The following is a 19,541-nucleotide window of genomic DNA, read 5'->3' as shown; positions in this document are numbered from 1 at the left end:
CAGGCCAATAGGGCGATCACATCGGTCAATGTATTGCTCGATAGGTCTGTGAGTGGCGCGATGCCGCATTTTAGGACACTATGGCTCAGCTTCTCTGCGTCACCCTACTTATGGTACAGCTTCATTGTTGCTCCGTCACCTTTTGGGAAAACAGGGCGAGGATCTGGGGGGTTTTATCTACGAGCTCGTTGGGAAACCGCGACGTCCTTTTCTAATAACAAAACATGTGAATGGGTGTTGATTCTACGTGAGGATGGAAGCAAGGATTTATTGGAGGTCGTTAACAATACGTCTCAGTTTGAAATCATATTTAGAAAGCGATGCACTTACGAGAAGGGAAGGGAATTCCATTCTCCAGGGCCATTCTGTTATCTTCCTTTTCCTTCGGTATCAGGGCTATAAAAATGACGGATTTTTGAGTATCTTACGTCCCTGTCTTATATCATTCCGGACCGGAAACTAAACTGGCCAAGCTTGAGGACAGGAAAGGACGGCCTCTTTGTAATTTCTCAGGCCATTTACTTACGAGATGGATTCATTTATTCGCAATGAGCGTTATCTCCGTCTATTTCTATGCTGTGCTGCAAAAGATGGCTATTATTGGTTATAATATTGAAGACATCACAGTACTACCGTACGCATGCGGAGTAGATAACATTCCAGTGCAGAATTCTTGGTCACAAATTGGGTACTCTACGACTGCCCTTGTCTCAAGGTGCCAAGGTGCCCCCCTCCGGAATGTGTAATGTGGTACCCGAGAGATGGTTCAGGGGTTCCGCCGGGGATTTCCTCGGAATGTCGGAGGTATGTGGAGAGGATGCGGGGGAGAGATGAGGGGAAAGGAGCACTACCATTCTGGTACACCAACTAAGAGAGCATACCAAATTAGTTCCTGACAATTCTCCACTAAAAGCCACTTCATAGGTCGTATTTGGCACAAACTGCAACATGAGTGGTCGGAACCCCTGTGGGCGGGGTACCTAGGGTAGGCTTATATGCATGTCTTGGTGGTTTTAGTTTCTTTCTTCTTTCGTTTGAGTGATTCAAAATTGCCAAAGGATTTATGAATTTCTGATGTGTTCCTGATGGCGTCGATGTGGCTTTTCTATTTGTCGGTGCGCTTCTAAAATCAAAGTTGGCGTGCAGCGTCAGTAGCTACCAAGCTTAATTGATGCTCGGTGTAAGCATATGGCGGCTCTACAACAATAATGCAGGACTATGGAATAACTGTATCAAAATCCATTTTGATCTGCATCTATCGTACGATTGCGATCGCAGTGCCCTTCAAAAGTCTACTCGCCCACTGCTTATGGCTAGGCACACAGAAGATCTGCCTCGTAAATGGAGAATAGAACGGTTAAAATTGAAAAATGGAGTAATCTTCGGCACGGAAAGCATTATGCTGAGACCTGCTATTTAATCTGTCTAATTTAGCTGTGGGCTTTCTACAGCAAGTCATACGCAGTGCCCATTCTTGCATGCCCTCTCCACTCTCGGCTGAATATCATCGCCCATTTTTGCGGAGCCCCCACACAAAGCATTGTCTCTGGAGCAGAAGCTCGGTTAATATTTGTCAGACAAGATATAAAAGCTCCATTGAGTCCTCCGGATATAAGGGGAATCACAGGCACAACGCATAGCAGGCAAGAAAAAATGGTGGCATTTTCAAGATTGTCGGGCCTTAGTGCCCTTCCTCTACTGCTTTCCCTCATACAGAGCGCCAATGGGGTGACTCTGGAAGTCAGTACTAACGGAGGAAATTCGTCAAGTCCATTGTTATATGGCTTTATGTTCGAGGTAGGTTCGTACGGACAAGTATACAAACATCATCATTCACACATTCCCTAGGATATCAACCATTCCGGCGATGGTGGTATATATGGACAAATGATTCAGAACAACGGTCTTCAGGGAAGCTCTCCTAATCTGACCGCGTGGGCGGCAGTGGGAGATGCCACTATTTCTGTGGACACAACCAATCCTTTGACCGCTGCCATTCCAAATAGCCTTAATCTTGAAATCAAGGACGATGCCAGTGGTCCTGTTGGCTTCACAAATGAAGGATACTGGGGAATTCCGGTTGACGGTACCGAATATCAGAACAGCTTCTGGATCAAGGGTGACTTCTCCGGTGAAATTACAGTGCGGCTGGTGGGAAATGAGACTGGCACTGATTACGGATCGACAACCTTCAACCAGTCGTCGACGATGGATGATTACACCAAGGTTTCTGTGAAGTTCCCGACGACTAAGGCTCCAGATGGCGCTGTTTTGTATGAGCTTACAGTAGATGGGGAGTCGGTTCAAGGCTCTTCTTTGAGCTTCGCGATGTTTGAGCTCTTTGCACAAACATATAAGTCGAGGTGCGCTTTCTAATCCCAAAAAACATAATATCGGTGCTGACTTACTAGACCCAATGGACTTAAGCCGCAGCTTGCTCAAGCTCTTGAATCTGTGAAAGGATCATTTTTGCGCTTCCCTGGTGGTAACAATCTGTGAGTCTCAAACTCATATCCTCAAACACCCCATAACTGGCATACTCACGCGTATGTTTAGTGAGGGTGAAGATGTAGACACCAGATGGAAATGGAATGAAACGATTGGTCCAGTGGAGAACCGCCCAGGTCATCAAGGTGTGTCTATACGTTCAAGGAATATGATCTGGCCACCGACGACTAACACAAGTCTAGGCACCTGGGGATACTACAACACAGACGGTCTAGGTGTGTGCTGTAACAAGAATCATTTTATTCAAGCTAAATGTCTCAGGTCTCGATGAATACCTGTACTGGTGTGAAGATATGAATCTTACTCCGGTTCTGGGTGTCTGGGCCGGGTTTTCCCTGGACTCCGGTGGCAACACGCCAATCACTGGCGATGCCCTGACTCCGTACATTGATGATGTCCTGAACGAACTCGAGGTGAGTTTCTATATATATGGGACTGTGATTCATGGACATTGACATGGCATAGTATGTCCTCGGTGACTCGAGTACAACCTACGGTAAGCTTCGCGCCTCCTACGGGCGCGAGGATCCATGGAACGTTACCATGGTCGAGATTGGGAACGAAGATAACCTGGGCGGTGGTTGTGAATCTTATGCCGAACGGTTCACCGCTTTCTACGATGCCATCCACAATGCCTATCCCGACCTCACTCTGATCGCCAGCACCGACAATTCTTCTTGCTTGCCAAGCACTCTACCGGAGGGAGCTTGGGTGGATTACCACAACTACAACACTCCCGATGAACTGGTTGATCAGTTTAGCATGTTCGACAACACCGATAGATCCGTGCCCTATTTTATTGGGGAGTATTCTCGCTGGGAAATTACCTGGCCCAACATGCAAGGCTCGGTCGCAGAGGCCGTCTTTATGATTGGCCTAGAGAGAAACAGCGACGTGGTCAAAATGGCAGCATATGCGCCGTTGCTTCAGCTTGTGAATGCCACCCAGTGGACGGTAAGCCTGGTGACCTGACCCATCTCAAAGAAACAATAGGCTGACTAACATACAATAGCCGGACCTCATTTCCTTCACCCAGAATCCTGAGATGGTCATTGACTCCACCAGCTACTATGTTCAACAGATGTTCTCTGTCAATCGTGGAGATACAATCAGGGAAGTCACGTCTGATTCCGCGTTTGGACCTGTATACTGGGTTGCGTCTAGTGCTGGAAGTTCCTACTATGTCAAGTTGGCGAACTACGGGGCTGATACCCAAGATATTTCCGTCTCGATCCCGGGGATGACGAGTGGAAAACTGACGGTGGTGGCGGACAACGACCCCGAGGCGTACAACTCAGACAGCCAGACACTGGTAACGCCTTCGGAGTCAGCCATTGAGCCCAGCAATGGACAATTTTCGTTTACCTTGCCATCATGGTCGGTGGCTGTTCTTGCTGCTAACTGATCACCCTGGTGTTGTATCAAGGTACAGATATGTATAGATATTCAATGGTATATAAATGGTGATTCCACATAGCTGCGTTCTGATAGCTATGATACTCAGTATCAGAGGATAATGTGCAGTATGAACGCTCTAAACAAAGGATACGTCTTCTTGTAATGTCGAAGGAATTTTTTCTCCTCACCTCAAGTTCTGTTCCAGCATCACTACTGTTGCTCCGTTCTCATTTCTTCACTTCCTTAACTTTATCCTTCTTCATTCTATATTCTTTTCAACTCTATCTACTTCACCTCCTCTCAAATATCTCCTACTCCGCTTACTCCCATCCTGATCCGCTGTCATCATCTGATGTTTTCCAGAGATTCACCTTCAAGCTAAGATGGCTAGCCTCACCTCCTCCTAGTGGGTTCACGACACCAAAGTCAACGCCGATGGCTCCTCCTGGATCCACCGCGAAGCTGATGCTAAGCAACATCACCAATTATTTAACCGTCGGTGAGTTTCGGGCTTTCTTGCAGTGCATATCGCATGAGCCCAATCGGACGGCCACTCACAGCGCATTTATAGTATATTAAGTATCCCGGAAATTCACATATCGCGATTTTTTGCTATTTGGCTTATTTCCATTCTCCTTATTGTGTAGTAGTTGAGGGCAAGTTACTCAATATGTATCGACCGGAGTGACGATAGAATACTACTATGCTGAAAGTGTACAGGCTCAGGAGAAAAACATCAGGCCATAACATCATGTAAGCACAAATCTGGGCTGTAAGCTAGCAATGGAATTCGTAACGCTTATGCCTCTCTTCCACCAACTTTATCGTGAGCCTTCCCCGGTAGTCATCAGGACGTCATAGTAGTCACCATAAATGGTAGCCTAGTATACTGTAGCCTACTAAAGAAATAAAGATCAAAGACGTACTGACTTATCATAGTACAACTATCTGCATCACTTCAACTCATCAATAACGAATATTTTAGGCTATATTATAGCTGCAATTTATTGCTACAGAGTTATATTTTATCTGTCTGAAATGCCGCGCATTTGGTCTTTGGTACTTCTAGCCTGCGGTGGGCTAACCCAGAAGGTCAGCGGCCCTGAATATGACAGTCCAAATGGAGGGCCACCTGCCAAGTATTTCGCAGCTTCCCAAGGCTCGCTAGTGTCGACTTTACAGGATGTCTATATCCGCATGTCGAAGGTTCCTAAACTAGCGACGTATCCCGTCAGCTACGATGGGGACCGTGCGGAGTCAACCATCTACGACGACTGGGTCTCTCTTGATAAGGCAAGTTGCATATCAGCCCGTTGAGATCAATAGTCTAACTACCACTTCAGGGCTCTGCTTTGATATGGATGGCAGATATGGATGTTGACTGTGATGGAATCAGCCATGAATGCAAGGTACGTCATTCTGTTGTTCTACAGTCGGATCCTTTGATGTTGACAGAAATTGATCTCCAGGGAACTACCACTAGTCAATCTCAAACCAATTGGGGTGCTCTGTCTGCTTATGAGGTACCCTACATTGTCATACCAGACAAATTCCTGTCCGCGAATGAGGAAATTCTTCCGGGAAATAACATTGCAGCTGTGGTTTGGTACATCCCTCGTTGTCCAAGTGTCAAATTCTCCAACTGAAAAGTCAACCAGTGATGGAAGAATGTTCTATGGCATTCTTGGCGATTCGAATGGAAACAATCCCCAGATCACAGGAGAAGCCTCGTGGCTGATGGCGAGAGCATGCTTTCCGGATGACGACCTGAATGGAAGCAAGGGCCATACCAAAGTGGATGTTATCTGTGAGAATTTCTTCTCATTTGATCCCCAGAAACGTGACTAAATAGATCATAGATATCCTTTTCACTGGCGAGAGAGCCGTCCTTCCACGTAGTGCTATGAATGAACATTACATTACTGACTTTGGCACACTGAGACGCATGGGGGATGAACTTGTCGAAGCCCTTGTGTCTAGCTTGGCACGATCTTCGGAGACTATATCGACATGGACATCAGATGTCACATCCACGCAGACATTGGGTGGTACACCAAATCCGACGAAGTCTACAACAGAGCCTACTGCATCTCCATCAATTTCTTCGGGTCTAGGGACACTACTGATGCGCACTTCGTATTTCCTACATTTGTGCGAGATGGTATATGTTCTAAACATTTTCGGCGTCGTGTCGGATCTGTATGGGGTCGAGTATTATGGCGTTTGTCTAATGTGGCAACTTACATTTTGGGCGGATCATCTCGGCTGAGGTGATGATATCGACTGCTTATGATTCAAGATGCACTATTTACTTAGGACTATATCTATATTTGCTTTCTGAAATTTACGTCAGTCAACCATTAGAAAGACAGTGCATTAATTTAGCCAAGCTTGGTATCACATAGACTTCAATACTCCTGCCCTGCCATTGTTGGGAGTGGAGAAGACAGTATATACAGCCTCTCGAAATGTCGTAACTATGACCAAAAGGGGCCTGGACTCACATCATCCTTGGCGAGGGATCTAGACCAGGGCATCATACCACACGACAGATTACCACAGAACGATGCTGGATGCGGTAAACGATAGGTGTTAAATCCCTCCGCTATCCTTCTATTATCAACTTCTCTCCATAACGGATCAGCCGACCGCTTATTGCACGCACATAGGGGTGCTTCTAGTTCTCTCACATAGCGTGGCTCGTCACTCACAATGTCACCTACCACAGTGGCCATATTCCTCTCGCTGTCCCTCATTGTCTCCGTTCACCAGGCAACCGCCCTGAAGGTTGCTCAGACCTTCTACGGCTTCCCTGATAACGACCCGTCAGGCCCAAGAATTGTGCTTGACTGTGGTCGTGGAAACGAGGCTGGCGGAATAGGAACCTACGATGACCCTCTAACCTTTGCCACCGCACCGGGGCCATTCGAGGAGTGCGAAACCATATATGACCCAAGCCTTCTCAAGTACCTCCGCTATGAGGACTTCTGTCAAACCTGTGATGCCGACTGGCAATCAGGGAAGTGGCATATCGATGTCTGGGTCGGTGCAAAGGACTTCAACGGCGAGGGCGACCAGATTGCCTGCGAGAATAAACTGACCAGTCCGCCCCAAAAGCACATCGTGCGAGATCCAGATCCGGATTTGCCGGTTGATAGTACGTTTGATGGCAATATTTGCTTTATTCTTTCTTCCAGTGCGACGGGAGCTAACATTGTGACACTTAGCGACTCCCTTGTATATTCCGGGGAGGTTTTGCAAGGCGGATCAAGCCGGCTATTTCCTCAGCAGCTATGAGTACAATGATCAGGATTTTACCAAACAGGGCGGCGCTGCTAAGAAAATTCATGCCGGACAGGGTCAGCCTAAGCCGGAACCCCCGGTTCAATATGTACCAGCAGGCCCCGTCCAGTACTCACCAATTCAGGATATCCCTGTCCCAATCCCTCAAGTTCAGAATTCCGCAAACCAAGATGCTCCCGTCAATACCGTATCTGCCCCTCCTGGGCCTCCTGCCCTAGCTGCCCCCGCTGCCCCTGTTGCCCCTAGTGCTGCTCCTGCTCCTCCAGCAGATCCCCCATTTAAGAATGCCCCAGTCCAAAGCATACCAGCCCCAGGTGTTTCAACTAAGGATGTTCCCATCAATGCTGGCCCTGCCCAAAATTCCACTGATCAAGCATCTAACGAGGAAGATCACGTAAGGGAATACAACGATGAAGAATACCACGACGAAGAAGATGGCGACGAGGAATACGGTGAGAAAGCATACAGTGAGGACTACGAAGGCGAAGACTACAGCCATGAATCTCAAGAATATGAGGGTGAATATTATAACGAGAACTATGGAAACTACGACGGGGATTATGAAACCGAGGAAAGTCGGGATTACGAAGATTATGACTATCAAGGAAGTTTTTTATTTTAATATGTTCTAGGAAGTTGGAATTATCTAATCCATCCATGTTCCACCTCTGCTGTGGTATTCTTAAGCACATCCTTGTGTTTTATCGAAAAGGCCAATCAAGGCGATAACCATAATGTTTGAGGAGTCTTGCGGTAAACTGGTCCTCAGCGGTCGGGGACCTCTCCTATCGGAGGGCACTGAAGGGTCTGAATGGGCGTTGATGTTCGTCGTTGCGGCGTCGTGGAGATTACACGTTGTAATGAATGGGGTCGCCTTCTGTGGCCTCCGTCAATGTTGACACACGCTGCTAATAGTTGGCCAACAATTTTTGCCTGTAGTAGGCGGGCCATATGGCCAAACAAGAGGGATTTTCCAGCTGAAGTCTGAAAGCATGTCCTCGAGAAAACTCTGAATATACATGGATACGACAGGCAGATGGGGATTATGGGGTGAAACTAATTGCGAGGCAGGGATGGGGTACATATTGACAATAGCAAAGTGACGGAAGCAAGTGAATAAATACATAAAAGGAATTAGGATTCTACAGCAATTCATCAGCGATGGATTAGCGAAAGCGATTTTCTTCATGGAGTCACTCATTCCACTTCCTTTGTATGATCTCCTCAAAAGGAATGTAAACGAATAGTGTATTCAACAAACTATTCCTAGATCATATCAAAGGATCATCGTAAACGGCGAAGCCTCTGGGAGCGGATGGCGCACACGACGCGATGATTGATTGAGAAGCCCTGCTTGCAGCGGTGGAGATGAAGACTATGAGGCAAAAGCGTGTCGCAATTTTGCAATGGGGCATTTCTGCTGTGGTAATCTAATATTTGACGTAATACAGAGCTAACAATCGAATGTCCTGTGTTCATATACACAGTAAATCTTCTCCTTTTTGATAGAAGCTCATCTATTTGGTGCCGTCTACATTGTCTTCTAAGCTATAAATCTTCCCGTGCTCGGTCTTCCTCAGACATCAAATGTGTTTGAATCCGTTGTATTTATTCAATGCTAGAGGACACTCTGCTCTGTGAGGAAGGGTGATGGATTCAGATTCTGCAGGTCATGACAACTGGATCCCATGCTAGATTGATCATTGTGCATGCTTCATTGGCCGCTTATTATTACGTACTTTCCATTGATCGGGTCAGTGTCATCTGCGTGGGGATTACTCGATATTATATTTCCCAGGGTAGGACGCATCCCTGAAATATTCCAGCAATCAACAACATCGATTATAACCGTCTCAGGGCTGACAAAATACCTGCATCTTAGGTTAGAAATCCGAAAGCCTCGCCTCTTATAACACACCAGGAACGCCACCTCCCTAACTACCGAGACGATGGAATAAAAACGACGGGGGAAATGCCAATTCAAGAACGGCCGGCACTTGATCCTTCGTGTCCATGCGTCTCGCTTAATTATTTGACTTCAAGCGCAGCTCGGCTTTTTTCCAGATAGGACCTGATCGGCCAGTCGTTTTCCCCATTTTATTGCGGAGTTCCGAATCCATCAAGGGTGAAACGCGGGGAAGCGAGATCGTCAGGACACCATGTGCTCCACCCCCACAAGGCGTTCGTCTGTGATACCGTGTTAAATAGTCATCAATTGCTGTTCCCCATCCATAATCCCGCTAGAACTATGGTCTCGTATCGTGTGCTGTCGCTCAACAGCCCAGGTCATGGTGTGGCGCTTCCGGAAGACTTGATTTGAAGTCTTCAATATTGAAAAGAGCGTGGTTTCCTTTGCAGTATACGGTAGAGAGAAGAAAGGCCATGGACACCCACATTCCTCCCGACAACTACCTAGAAACAGCCTCATATTTTGAGCTCAGCTGGGCTATTCTGAGCAGCATCGGTCTGTTTACCATGCTCATGGGGGTCTGGGCTGTTCTCATCACCCGACCCAGTCCGCTCAGTTACATTCCCATTATTGTCTCGTCGGCCTGCGCTTTATCAAATGGGCTGTGTTATTTTGCCTATTACACGTCTTATCCAACCACTAACAGAGCTGTTGCGAGTGCATTTGCAGATCTACTATGGTTGGTAAGTTCACCGCGTATCGACACATTGAGACCAGACTAATCATATACTGATATCAAGCAGGTCCAAGAAGCAGGCCTTTCTTTCTTTAGCTACCAGATCTTAATCCATACGTTGCGTGGATCAAGCAGGGTAGTGTTCCTGACTATATTCTGGACTCTCATGGTTGCCATTGCCGGGATACGCATGGCCATACTGGCTACTAGAGTAGTGGAAGTCAACGAAGGTGTCGTATCCTTGCAATCGGCGAGCCCACTACAACATCGGATTGACCACCTTCACGTCGGATACTTCGCCTCCATCGCCCTTGTTGAAACATTCAGCTCGATATTTTTGATCCGCCTCTTACACAAAGCCTATGTCTTATCTCCTCGACTGTCTTCCACGAGGCTTGTTTTCCGCTATCTTCTTCGGACGACAGAAATCCGTGCTGCGAGTCTATGCTTCATCGGAATCACCCGCGCCGTGACTTACTCATTGCAGGTGACTTCCCAGACAGCCACGACAGTTGCCGGGCAGTTTGATCGGTTTGCCTACACTATGGAGTGTTTGTTTCCATTGGTCATGTTGTAAGTGGCATTTCTCTTCAAACGTCGATTATTATGGTATCTAATAATCCTTTAGGATTGATATCCTGTCTTCGAAGAAGTTCACTCCCGAAATGCAAGGCCTGACAACTTGCGACTCTCCTATAGGGCGAGTCCGACATACCCGAAACCGCACGATGGATTCACTACCGCAACATCGTGCTTGGGTCCATACACCATAGTTTACGTGTGTACGAAATAGCGATGTCTTCCTTTCGATGATACCCTGAGTTCCAGTTGTTTTTTGGATAGCGTGTTGAGCCAGTCTGATAACTACGGTTTTATCTCTTCCCGCTTGCGTTACTGTATATATATATACCAGGGAAATGAGCTTATGTCTCAGACAATATCGTTATTCCAATCTTCACTTCATTTTCCGTCACTCTGACTGCAAAGAGTTCCGGGCCGCCGCCATTTCATCTTCTGACGGCATATTGACGATCATCAGATACAGAACGTCCTAGACAGAAATCAGCATATTGTATACCCAATTTAGGGTAAGGTATCCATACGCTCTGCAGCAGCTTTTGGATCCCAGCAGCTACTGGACTTTTCCTAGAAGCTCTTAGGGGCCCCTCTCGTCCCTCGGATCCTCTTTCTCTCAAGTCAAGTGTGGATCCGTCGCGGTTATTTTCTTCACGGGCTCCTCCGTCCGGACATTGGGGAGAGCGGGTACCTCCCGTCATTCTACCCGTACCGTCCACACGAGCTGTCACTACTGAGGCTAGTCGCCCTAACGGGCCAGGGGTAGGTCGGGGAAAGCCGGGCCCTCTCCTAGTATTTTCTCGCAACTGACGTAGTTCCTCTCCGGTGACGTACCCCCCTGTAACAAACCCTAGCAAAGACCCGCTGCTCGCACGGTGTGTCGGATTGGCATATCGGGACGTGAATTCCGGGATGGGTGCGATATTGAGGTCGCACTGGGGGTTTTCATCGATCTAGACAGGAATAAGCAGAGCTACGCTGTACGTAGAAAGGATTCTGTCTTACAAATTTGGCCCGCGATCTGCGATCCCAGTAATCCTCAACGAACTCTCTCCGGCCTTTTATTTTGTTCATGCTGGCCCCCATTTCATTGCGGTGCGACCCCAGCTCTTCAAGATCGGGGAATAAGAGGGGTGCAGTTTCGGGGAATGGGAGCTCCCCACAGGTCTTCCCGTCGGAGGACCTGAATAAACGCTTCATTTTCTTTGGCATTCGCGAGCCATCATGCTCTTTGCACGTGGCAATTGCGGAGTTCAAGTCGAAACTCGCAATAGTACCTGACAATTCTGGCTTCCACGTCATCACTAAACAGTAAAGTCCACGGGGACGGAAGAACTCTTCGTTGATCCTGTCGAAGAAGATGTTTGACCTGTATTCACCAACAATTTCGTTAATCCAAGCTTCCGTCTCAACAGGGCAGTACTGTAAGCATACTTTCTTCTTCCATCCGCCCGGAGCGCCACACCAGTTGCGATCGAAATCATGATCGAGACAGCAATAGAAGTCGAACTCGGTATGAAAAAGGTCCCGATTGAAGCGAGATTGATTGCATGAAGCCAGGGGCTTCCCTGACAAGAGGCATTCGCCGTTTCCAGGAAGTCAATGAACGCAGTCTGGCTGATTCCAATATCCTCGAGGACTGGCGCGTATGCCCTGATAAAACCTCGCTTGCGAGACTTGGGCCGCCGCTGTGGTATAACCACAGGGTAAGGGAGCCTTAGAGACCCAGGGGAGGTATGGACAGGAGGGGAATGATGTCTATGAAGGAATAGCTCTGCCAGGTCGGTTTGGTCTGCCATGGTCTCTCCTGCTGAGACAATTCCGTTGGGGGTGGGCCCGGTGATCAGTTCATCCTGAACTTCATCAAGTTCCCATTCCATCTCCAGTTGACCCTGTGCAGGATCATCCTCCTCGGAAACATTATGATCTGTGTTTTCACACGCTTCTGTCGCGTCATTGTCAGGTGTACTTTCTGTATTTTTCTTGTGCCGTTTGGTATTGTAGGCGGTAATGCTCTCGGAGGCCAATCCAATACCGGCTGCTAAACGTTTGACGGCGGTATCGAGGATTACCATTGAATTTGTGGTGGATGATTCGTTAGAAATAGATAAGATATAGGTATTTTCCAAGCACGAATATTAACAAAGGAAGTTGGAGGGGCGAGAAGCTGGGAGACTAATGGGATGGAACATACGCATGTACGTGTGGTGATGTTAGGCAGCAGTTCAAAGTCTTACTTTGCAGCGTACGGCAATCCTGATAATCTTTTGTTGAGAACGGTTACCGATCCGTTTAAGTTCTAGGCAGCCTCGATACCCGGCCCGAATAAGACCCAAGCAAAGGGTTTAAATGCTTGTTAATGCTTGTTGCTTCCAATAAGCATTCATGTTAGGCAGCCTCATTGGCTATTGGCTTTCTATGTCGGGTGCTTTTGAGTTGTGATGAAAATTGCCGCAAAGCCTGGAGACAGTTTATATTTCCATTCTTAATTATACATTTCACGGTATAATTCTATCTGTATTTACATCTATAGTAGGCCTTGCCCTGCCAGTAAACATGAGCCTAGCGCATATCTAATATCACATCTAACCGCTTAGGCTTCTGCATCTTCGGGAACCGACTTCGGTTGGTACTGGGAGAAGTCGTCTGGCCAAAGGAACATCTTCTCTTCATTAGTCGGCGTCGCCGCGACAAATTTAGGCACCTACAAAGAGAAAGTCAGTAACCTGGTAGGCCTCCCTTCGGGATTCGGACAAAACATACCGACTGCTTGCTGGAGATTCTTCTCCACATATTGGCACGAGGATTGAACCGAGCCGGTTTACCAACACCCCCGGTCTTCTCTTTATCTTCTTCCATGATCTCTTGAATTTTTCGCTTGACATCGATAAAACTGTCGAAGCCGATGTAGGGGATCTGGTTTTCAATACAGTATTCCTCCAGGCGGAGTCCCTTTCGGGCGAAGAGAACATCGGCCTCACGGGCGGCAGGGAGGTCGGACACCCCGTCGCCGATAAAGATAATCAGAGGCATTTCGTCGTCGTCCGCGAGTTCTTCGGCTTGGGCACGGCCTTCTTTCATAGACAAAGCTTTATCATGGCCCAGTTCGGATTCGTGGCGCCAAACCGGCTTCCATTGGGAGGTTTCTGGGTGGATTTCGGCGTCGTTGGCGACAATCTGAATTTGTGATGCCTTTACAGTTTATATTTGTCAGTGAAATGCTATGCACTGGAAGGTGATGCATACATACAGCCTTCTCCCCCAGGAAGGTGTCCAGCACCTTGCGCAGAATAGGCTTCAGACCTGCGCTGATGACATTGAACTGAATATCATTGGCAAGACAAAAATCATGAAACTCGCGGAAACCCGCGTCCATTTCAAGCTCCTTTTCCATGACCTGAAAGCCATCTTCAAAGGGTATACGCAAGGATCCCCACATCTCTTCAGAGACCTCACGGAAGGATCGTTCGCCAGACTTGATCTGCTCGTCGAGCATTTGACGGCGTTTTTCGCCACATCCTAAATTGTCAAAAAGGACATGGCCTGTATCTTGCATGAAGATCGTGCCATCGAAGTCTAATTGAATGTGAGTTTTCAATCCTAGATTTATGGCAACCTGGTTGGACATACCAGAGAAGCAGACAATCTTCCTCGGGGAATTCGCCATTCGCGGATATGTTCGCAGTTATTTCTGATAGTATATGTAGGCCCGTGAAAGTATTGATTAGGGGATTGTACGATGTCCCATATGACAGAATTCTGAACATTGCGAAAAATTGAAGCCCTGTGGCAACCTATTTAACAAGCCGAGCATCCTGCAATGACGTAAGGGTCCGGCAGCGCGAAGAGCAAAAAAGGAACAAGATGAATGCGATCCACAGTGGGTATTTGAACTGCCGATGGTCTTTTCCAACTGGTTCGTTCGGTCGGAGTTTGCTCGGGATGCCGAGTGTTTTGCATTGTAGTTGACATCATCGTTGGTTTATGTAGAGTTCCGGGTATATATCTCTTCATTTGAGATGAGATTATCAGAGTAAGTAGGATAAGGCAGAGTACGGAAGATTCAGACTAAGAACTATTGAATGTATTGAATCCAGATATTTTTAGCGTCAAAACTTCAGGTTAACCGGTTGCAGCTATTCCTGCCTCAGGCATCAGTCATAACTTACAAATCCCTACATTGACACACTCTCTCTCTCTTCTGTGTGATAGTTAAAGCGAATCTCACTTTCTAAAGCATGCAAAAATGGTAGAATTTGCTACCCTTAGCGTGATACCGCTGCCTCGCTTTCATAATTCCAGCTTGCGCTTTTTATGCATCTTGAGTGAATCAGAAAGAATCCTGCTATTGCAAATCCCTTCGACGGTACCCAGTTTCTATAAAACGATAAATTCAACCATGAGGCAATATTTATTCAATTGTCCGCAAGTATGACATGATATCTCAGTAATGGCCGCCTAGTACTGACAGGCTGTCTGCCTAATCCTTCGTATCAACGCTGGTTAAAGTCTTCCCCTTTATTTTGGTAATAATCTGATTTACTTATCCTGTTCTTAGAATCTATCACCCGATGTGAACTTCGCAGAATACCGAACATACCACATCGACGCATGCTCCCATTTTAGAGGTAGAAATGATATTGAATCCCACGCAGTGGGGTAGAAGAATATCGCACCTATGCCCTTGGCCTGAAGGGCATGAATATCTACAATCGACTCTCACCCAGTGTCCATTCTCTCCGTTGCTTTCAAGCACAAGTTGGAAAAGCGGGAGACGATCCCGACAAGCCGGCTCCGTAGATCACCTCATCACCAGGATTAGCAAACACGGTCTGCTTCCCTTCTACAGTAGCACATCCATTGTTGACATTGGCCACGAAAAGATCTGGATAAGCACTTTCGAAAGAGTCGACGCTCCCACTGCCTCCGCTGATGACGACATCCGCACAGTTCATATACATCTCTCGGTTACCCACGAGGTTGAACCACGACCAGGCGAACAGGGCCTTTCCGTTGGCCACATCGCTGGGCATGCTGAAATCGTATTCAGACTGGAGCGGGCAGCCTCCAACCATGGACTTGATCACTTTGAACGTTTCCCCGTTGTCGTAGCTTAGGGAGAGTTGGCAGGATCCGCCGCCGTGGGTTGCGGACCCACTCAGTGTGATGTTGTACGTGTTTCCGGCGGTATAATCAGCCGTTGCACGCCATGGAGTGTTGTTCTGGTAGCCTTTGCAGGGGAAGTTTGACCCTGCGAGTCGTTAGTGTTGTACGACGGTAAAAGAAAGGGTACTATACCATCAGCAAGGAGAGGACTGGTCATGGAGTAGTCAATCAGGGAAGTGCTGGCTTGGGGGTCGAATTTGCTCCGAAGAGGATACGGCCAGCTGAGTTCCATATGCGCCATGGCAAGATGGGAACTAAGGAAGGCACTGAGAAGGATGTTGAGAATCATTGTTTTAGCTTGAGGAGATGCTTAGCGAACAATCAGATGGATGTCTAGAGAACGGAACTTGACTGAGGGAACGTCTGCTCTTTATAGCCCATCCCCCAAATTTATCTCGCTTCAAACTCATGGTCAACAGAGCTCGAGGCCTTGTGTGGATATGTCATGTTGCAGTGCCCCAGTTACATGTCCTCGTTTCACCACAGAGCGCCATAGCCATTTTCTTCAGGTGAATAGGGGATGCACGGGAGCGATTAGCCAGCTCTCAACAATAACAAGGACCCTTGTTTCCCACTGTATTAATTTGGACTGCTATAGTTCCAGGTGTCTGACTGCCCGCGCTTGCTCCATAATATGGGGTCCGGTAGATAGGATCCCCGCAGGCGAGTAGATCTCTCAGTTCAATTGTGGGTTACAGTGACAACCTTTCGCTAAGACTCCGGCGATGAAACATACGGAGCACGAGTTCGCGAAACTATCACACCCCGAGTACCTGTGCCCCTGACAGATCGCCAGGTGCGACACTGGCTGAAACGTAGATCGTGCTAAACGCTGGATATATCTAGTCAAACTTAGTCCAGCGGGTGATTGGTCCAGTAATTAGTATGAAATTAACAAGCAGGTCGATGATCACAGTCCGTGCTCCTTGGCAGCCGACATTAATTTCCTCTTAATTGAAACGTTATATTAAATGCCGTTAGTGTTTTTCGCTATACAACAATGCAATCCTACTGTTGCACTATATCATTGCGATCACATCGGCTGTATATTCCACATACCCTTGAGATAGAGCGGACAGAAAAATCACGTTGTAATCGGTATCACATCATCACGCCCATCATGTAAATCCCCTGTGTCGAGACAATGCCGTTATTGGACCCCAACATTTGGTGCTCCCCACCTTTGTCTCCGCTTGGTGTTTCGCCACGAGGCCATCCATAACCGAGTGTATCATCTGGCTCCCCGCAACGCCTGGTACTGTATGAACCCACAGAAAGGATGCACCAGATTCGTCAATTCAAGCACACTGCCATTCAGAAGTCATATTTTCAGCATTTTTGCCCCAGAGAAATGCTAGTATCGGACGGATACGTACCCCGTGCGGATAGAAGCGGGCGGATCCATTTACCCTGCTATTATATGAATCATTGATGTCATCCCGCTCGATATTGGCCGGATATACATCATAAGACTGCTTCCTTAGCGAACTCTAGCCGCCAAATATTTAAACTCTCGCCGGACACTGCGGAAGACTTTGCCAAATTAGATCCATATTGACATCCACTGAAGACCCTCTCATTTCCTCCAACACCAGTAACCGAAATGGCGACAACAAACACAGTCCCCCTGCGCATCGCGATGGCCTGCGATGATGCCGGCTACGATTACAAAGAAGCAGTCAAGAAATCCCTCGAGAGCAACCCTCTCGTGGATTCCATCATTGATGTAGGGGTCGACTCGACCTCCGACAAAACCGCATACCCGCATCCAGCCGTCAAAGCCGCTATGCTGGTCCGAGATGGCCAGGTGGATCGTGCGCTTCTCATCTGCGGCACTGGTATGGGTGTCAGTATCGCCGCCAACAAAGTCCCGGGAATTCGTGCCGTGACAGCCCATGATCCTTTCAGCGTGGAGCGTTCCGTGCTCAGCAACAACGCGCAGGTCCTTTGCTTTGGACAGCGTGCGATCGGGGTCGAGTTGGCAAAAAAGCTAGCAGGTGAATGGGTTCAGTATCGCTTTGATCCGAAGAGCGCCAGTGCTCAGAAAATCAATACGATCCATGATTATGAGAAGTCCCTTGCGGTTGGAAAGTAATGCATATGTACCTAATGATTATACGATGTTAATGTAAATTCGGTTTCCCGAAAAAATGGTTTGATATGGATCCTCACTCTTCTAGTCTTAACATGTTGACTGTATAATGCATCAATTATATATAGGCCGTCTCCTCCGTCGGTGAAGTAGTGTATTGTGAAGTCGTCGACAAGCATAACATGATCCATGATCATTGTCGTGACTTGGTTCGATTTTTGGACGAAGATAGATGTGACGTCTGCCACTGTGTGGCCCATGGTCTTGGGAACTGATTTCCGGCAAAAGTAACATTGTGCATGGCACTATTTCCGTGCGGCATATTCCCAATTCAATTCGGGTAGTGGTTCTTTCACGATTTCGTATGTTGTCACGTACTTAACCTTGATGTGGGTCTATTCAGAAAGATAGCGATTAATTCCGGCACCTAGACATGACCATCTAGCGATGGGGAGAGAAGAAGAAAGAGAGAGATTCCCCGTGGGCTAAAGCCGTCTTATAGAGTCTTGAATGACTCATCTTGAATAATGGCAAGTTCCAGAGGCAAACTCCATCGACAAACGCCAACAGGATGTTCCATCATAGAAAGAACCATCACACTTGATAGGCATTTCGAGGATGGTAGAATGGATGGTAGAATCGGGATTATCTGCATTGTCGAGGTGGTGGGATAGACCACATGCTTGAAGATGGCGGACATTTATAATGAATCACATAGGTGAATCGAGAGTTTCTACTATGCCAGTAACTACCTGGTTTTCACTGCCCACTCCCTTCCAGTCACCAGCATCTACATGCCTATATATCTTGCGCCCCTTTTCGCCCACTCTGACTGCCCTTTCTTCTTTTTCTATGATTAGACGCGGCAGCATGGCATGTATTCGGAAGGGTTGTCTACGGTATATGTCCAAAAAAAGCTTTCACTAACTAGCGCCAATGCAAGTTACCCGCTTCTCATATGTTTTTCTTTACCATTCGGTGTTCCGAATGCAGTCCATTTAGAACTGCAGATGCCTGTTCCTGGAAAGTTCGTGATTTACGAGCCATATAACAAGACCAATGCAGTATGGCTAGCCATTCGTGTCTATATGGACCCAAACACATCGCGAAGACTTGCACTTCAAACAGCTAAGACATCATCTCCCCCACCAACTGGACATCACTGATGCTGAGGTTGCTGCAACGGAACTGGGACAATGGACGCGTACCGACAGGCCTCCTGGGCCGAACTGGGTTGCGCCACAGAGTTCTGGGGATAAAGCGTTCGCAGTATGTAAGCAAAACTTGGAAGTCTGTGTCAAGGCTTCCGAGACAAATGACTGGATCTACCGGCGCATTATCACAGACCTGTATGTTCATTCTCTATGGATAAGAGACCAAGACTTACAAAAGATATATTCCCAAGACCGAGTAAAGTCCCTGCTGGCGGCGGGGCACCGAGATAAGACTACAATACGATCCAGATTTTTATTAGCCAGTTCGCTTTGGGTTAAAGCCAGCGACATGGAGTTTAGATAAACTAACTCTAACGAGAGAAGAGACGCCTAACATCAACAGGTCTCTACATGACAATCCGCAAACATCGACCGCAATCTAGTCATCCTCTCTTGCGTTTACCTCACCTCTCACTCTCTCTATCTCTCTCCCCTATTATCGCCACGTCTTACGTCCCATCTTGGTCTTCAACCACTCGTTCCTCTTTCATTGCATATCCACATTAGCACTTTACAATGCCTATCGACCCCTTGCCCGAGACTAAACTTGAGTGGAAACGTCACGCAGGGAAGTATAAGGTAAAGAAACAGCCCCTACGAATGTGGTCCATCCCACCACCTCGACAAAGCAGGTAATCC

At 47.4% G+C, this 19,541-nt stretch overlaps 7 protein-coding genes across 7 annotated transcripts; 4 read left to right on the top strand and 3 right to left on the bottom strand.

Annotated features, from left to right (window-relative positions):
- Positions 1-1,653: 1,653 nt before the first annotated feature.
- Positions 1,654-3,913, top strand: BDV59DRAFT_209063 (Arabinosidase A; the record flags this gene model as incomplete). Its single annotated transcript, XM_073695321.1, has 8 exons — positions 1,654-1,797; positions 1,849-2,363; positions 2,412-2,495; positions 2,557-2,633; positions 2,691-2,723; positions 2,770-2,921; positions 2,974-3,462; positions 3,521-3,913. The coding sequence occupies 8 exons, from the start codon at positions 1,654-1,656 to the stop codon at positions 3,911-3,913; spliced, it is 1,887 nt and encodes a 628-aa protein (XP_073546170.1).
- Positions 3,914-6,519: 2,606 nt separating this feature from the next.
- Positions 6,520-7,862, top strand: BDV59DRAFT_182606 (uncharacterized protein). The gene is made up of 2 exons (XM_073690377.1): positions 6,520-7,063; positions 7,134-7,862. The coding sequence occupies exons 1-2, from the start codon at positions 6,619-6,621 to the stop codon at positions 7,829-7,831; spliced, it is 1,143 nt and encodes a 380-aa protein (XP_073546169.1). The 5' UTR covers positions 6,520-6,618; the 3' UTR covers positions 7,832-7,862.
- A 1,729-nt stretch (positions 7,863-9,591) lies between these two features.
- BDV59DRAFT_209062 (uncharacterized protein) lies at positions 9,592-10,627 on the top strand (the record flags this gene model as incomplete). The annotated part of the gene is made up of 3 exons (XM_073695320.1): positions 9,592-9,861; positions 9,922-10,427; positions 10,483-10,627. The coding sequence occupies 3 exons, from the start codon at positions 9,592-9,594 to the stop codon at positions 10,625-10,627; spliced, it is 921 nt and encodes a 306-aa protein (XP_073546168.1).
- On the bottom strand, positions 10,510-12,732 carry BDV59DRAFT_69615 (uncharacterized protein). The gene is made up of 4 exons (XM_073696922.1): positions 11,865-12,732; positions 11,436-11,799; positions 10,958-11,383; positions 10,510-10,905 (listed from the first exon to the last, which is right to left on the bottom strand). The coding sequence occupies exons 1-4, from the start codon at positions 12,503-12,505 to the stop codon at positions 10,825-10,827; spliced, it is 1,512 nt and encodes a 503-aa protein (XP_073546167.1). The 5' UTR covers positions 12,506-12,732; the 3' UTR covers positions 10,510-10,824.
- A 35-nt stretch (positions 12,733-12,767) lies between these two features.
- BDV59DRAFT_182603 (putative 2,3-diketo-5-methylthio-1-phosphopentane phosphatase) lies at positions 12,768-14,260 on the bottom strand. Its single transcript, XM_073690376.1, has 4 exons — positions 14,061-14,260; positions 13,681-14,006; positions 13,194-13,622; positions 12,768-13,134 (listed from the first exon to the last, which is right to left on the bottom strand). The coding sequence occupies exons 1-4, from the start codon at positions 14,095-14,097 to the stop codon at positions 13,024-13,026; spliced, it is 903 nt and encodes a 300-aa protein (XP_073546166.1). The 5' UTR covers positions 14,098-14,260; the 3' UTR covers positions 12,768-13,023.
- A 918-nt stretch (positions 14,261-15,178) lies between these two features.
- BDV59DRAFT_203580 (lignocellulolytic auxiliary activity family 11 protein) lies at positions 15,179-15,885 on the bottom strand (the record flags this gene model as incomplete). The annotated part of the gene is made up of 2 exons (XM_073694290.1): positions 15,179-15,681; positions 15,729-15,885. 2 exons carry the CDS (start codon positions 15,883-15,885, stop codon positions 15,179-15,181), a joined length of 660 nt encoding a protein of 219 aa, XP_073546165.1.
- A 1,264-nt stretch (positions 15,886-17,149) lies between these two features.
- BDV59DRAFT_182601 (RpiB/LacA/LacB family sugar-phosphate isomerase) lies at positions 17,150-17,718 on the top strand. Its single transcript, XM_073690375.1, has one exon. It carries the CDS (start codon positions 17,200-17,202, stop codon positions 17,689-17,691), a length of 492 nt encoding a protein of 163 aa, XP_073546164.1. The 5' UTR covers positions 17,150-17,199; the 3' UTR covers positions 17,692-17,718.
- The last annotated feature ends 1,823 nt before the right edge of the window (positions 17,719-19,541 follow it).

The sequence above is a fragment of the Aspergillus ambiguus genome (genome assembly GCF_047715705.1).
Source record: "Aspergillus ambiguus strain CBS 117.58 unplaced genomic scaffold BDV59scaffold_25, whole genome shotgun sequence".
NCBI classification, from domain to species: domain Eukaryota; kingdom Fungi; phylum Ascomycota; class Eurotiomycetes; order Eurotiales; family Aspergillaceae; genus Aspergillus; species Aspergillus ambiguus.
The sequence above is the reverse complement of the archived record's forward strand: the minus strand, read 5'-3'. Positions and strand labels throughout refer to the sequence as shown.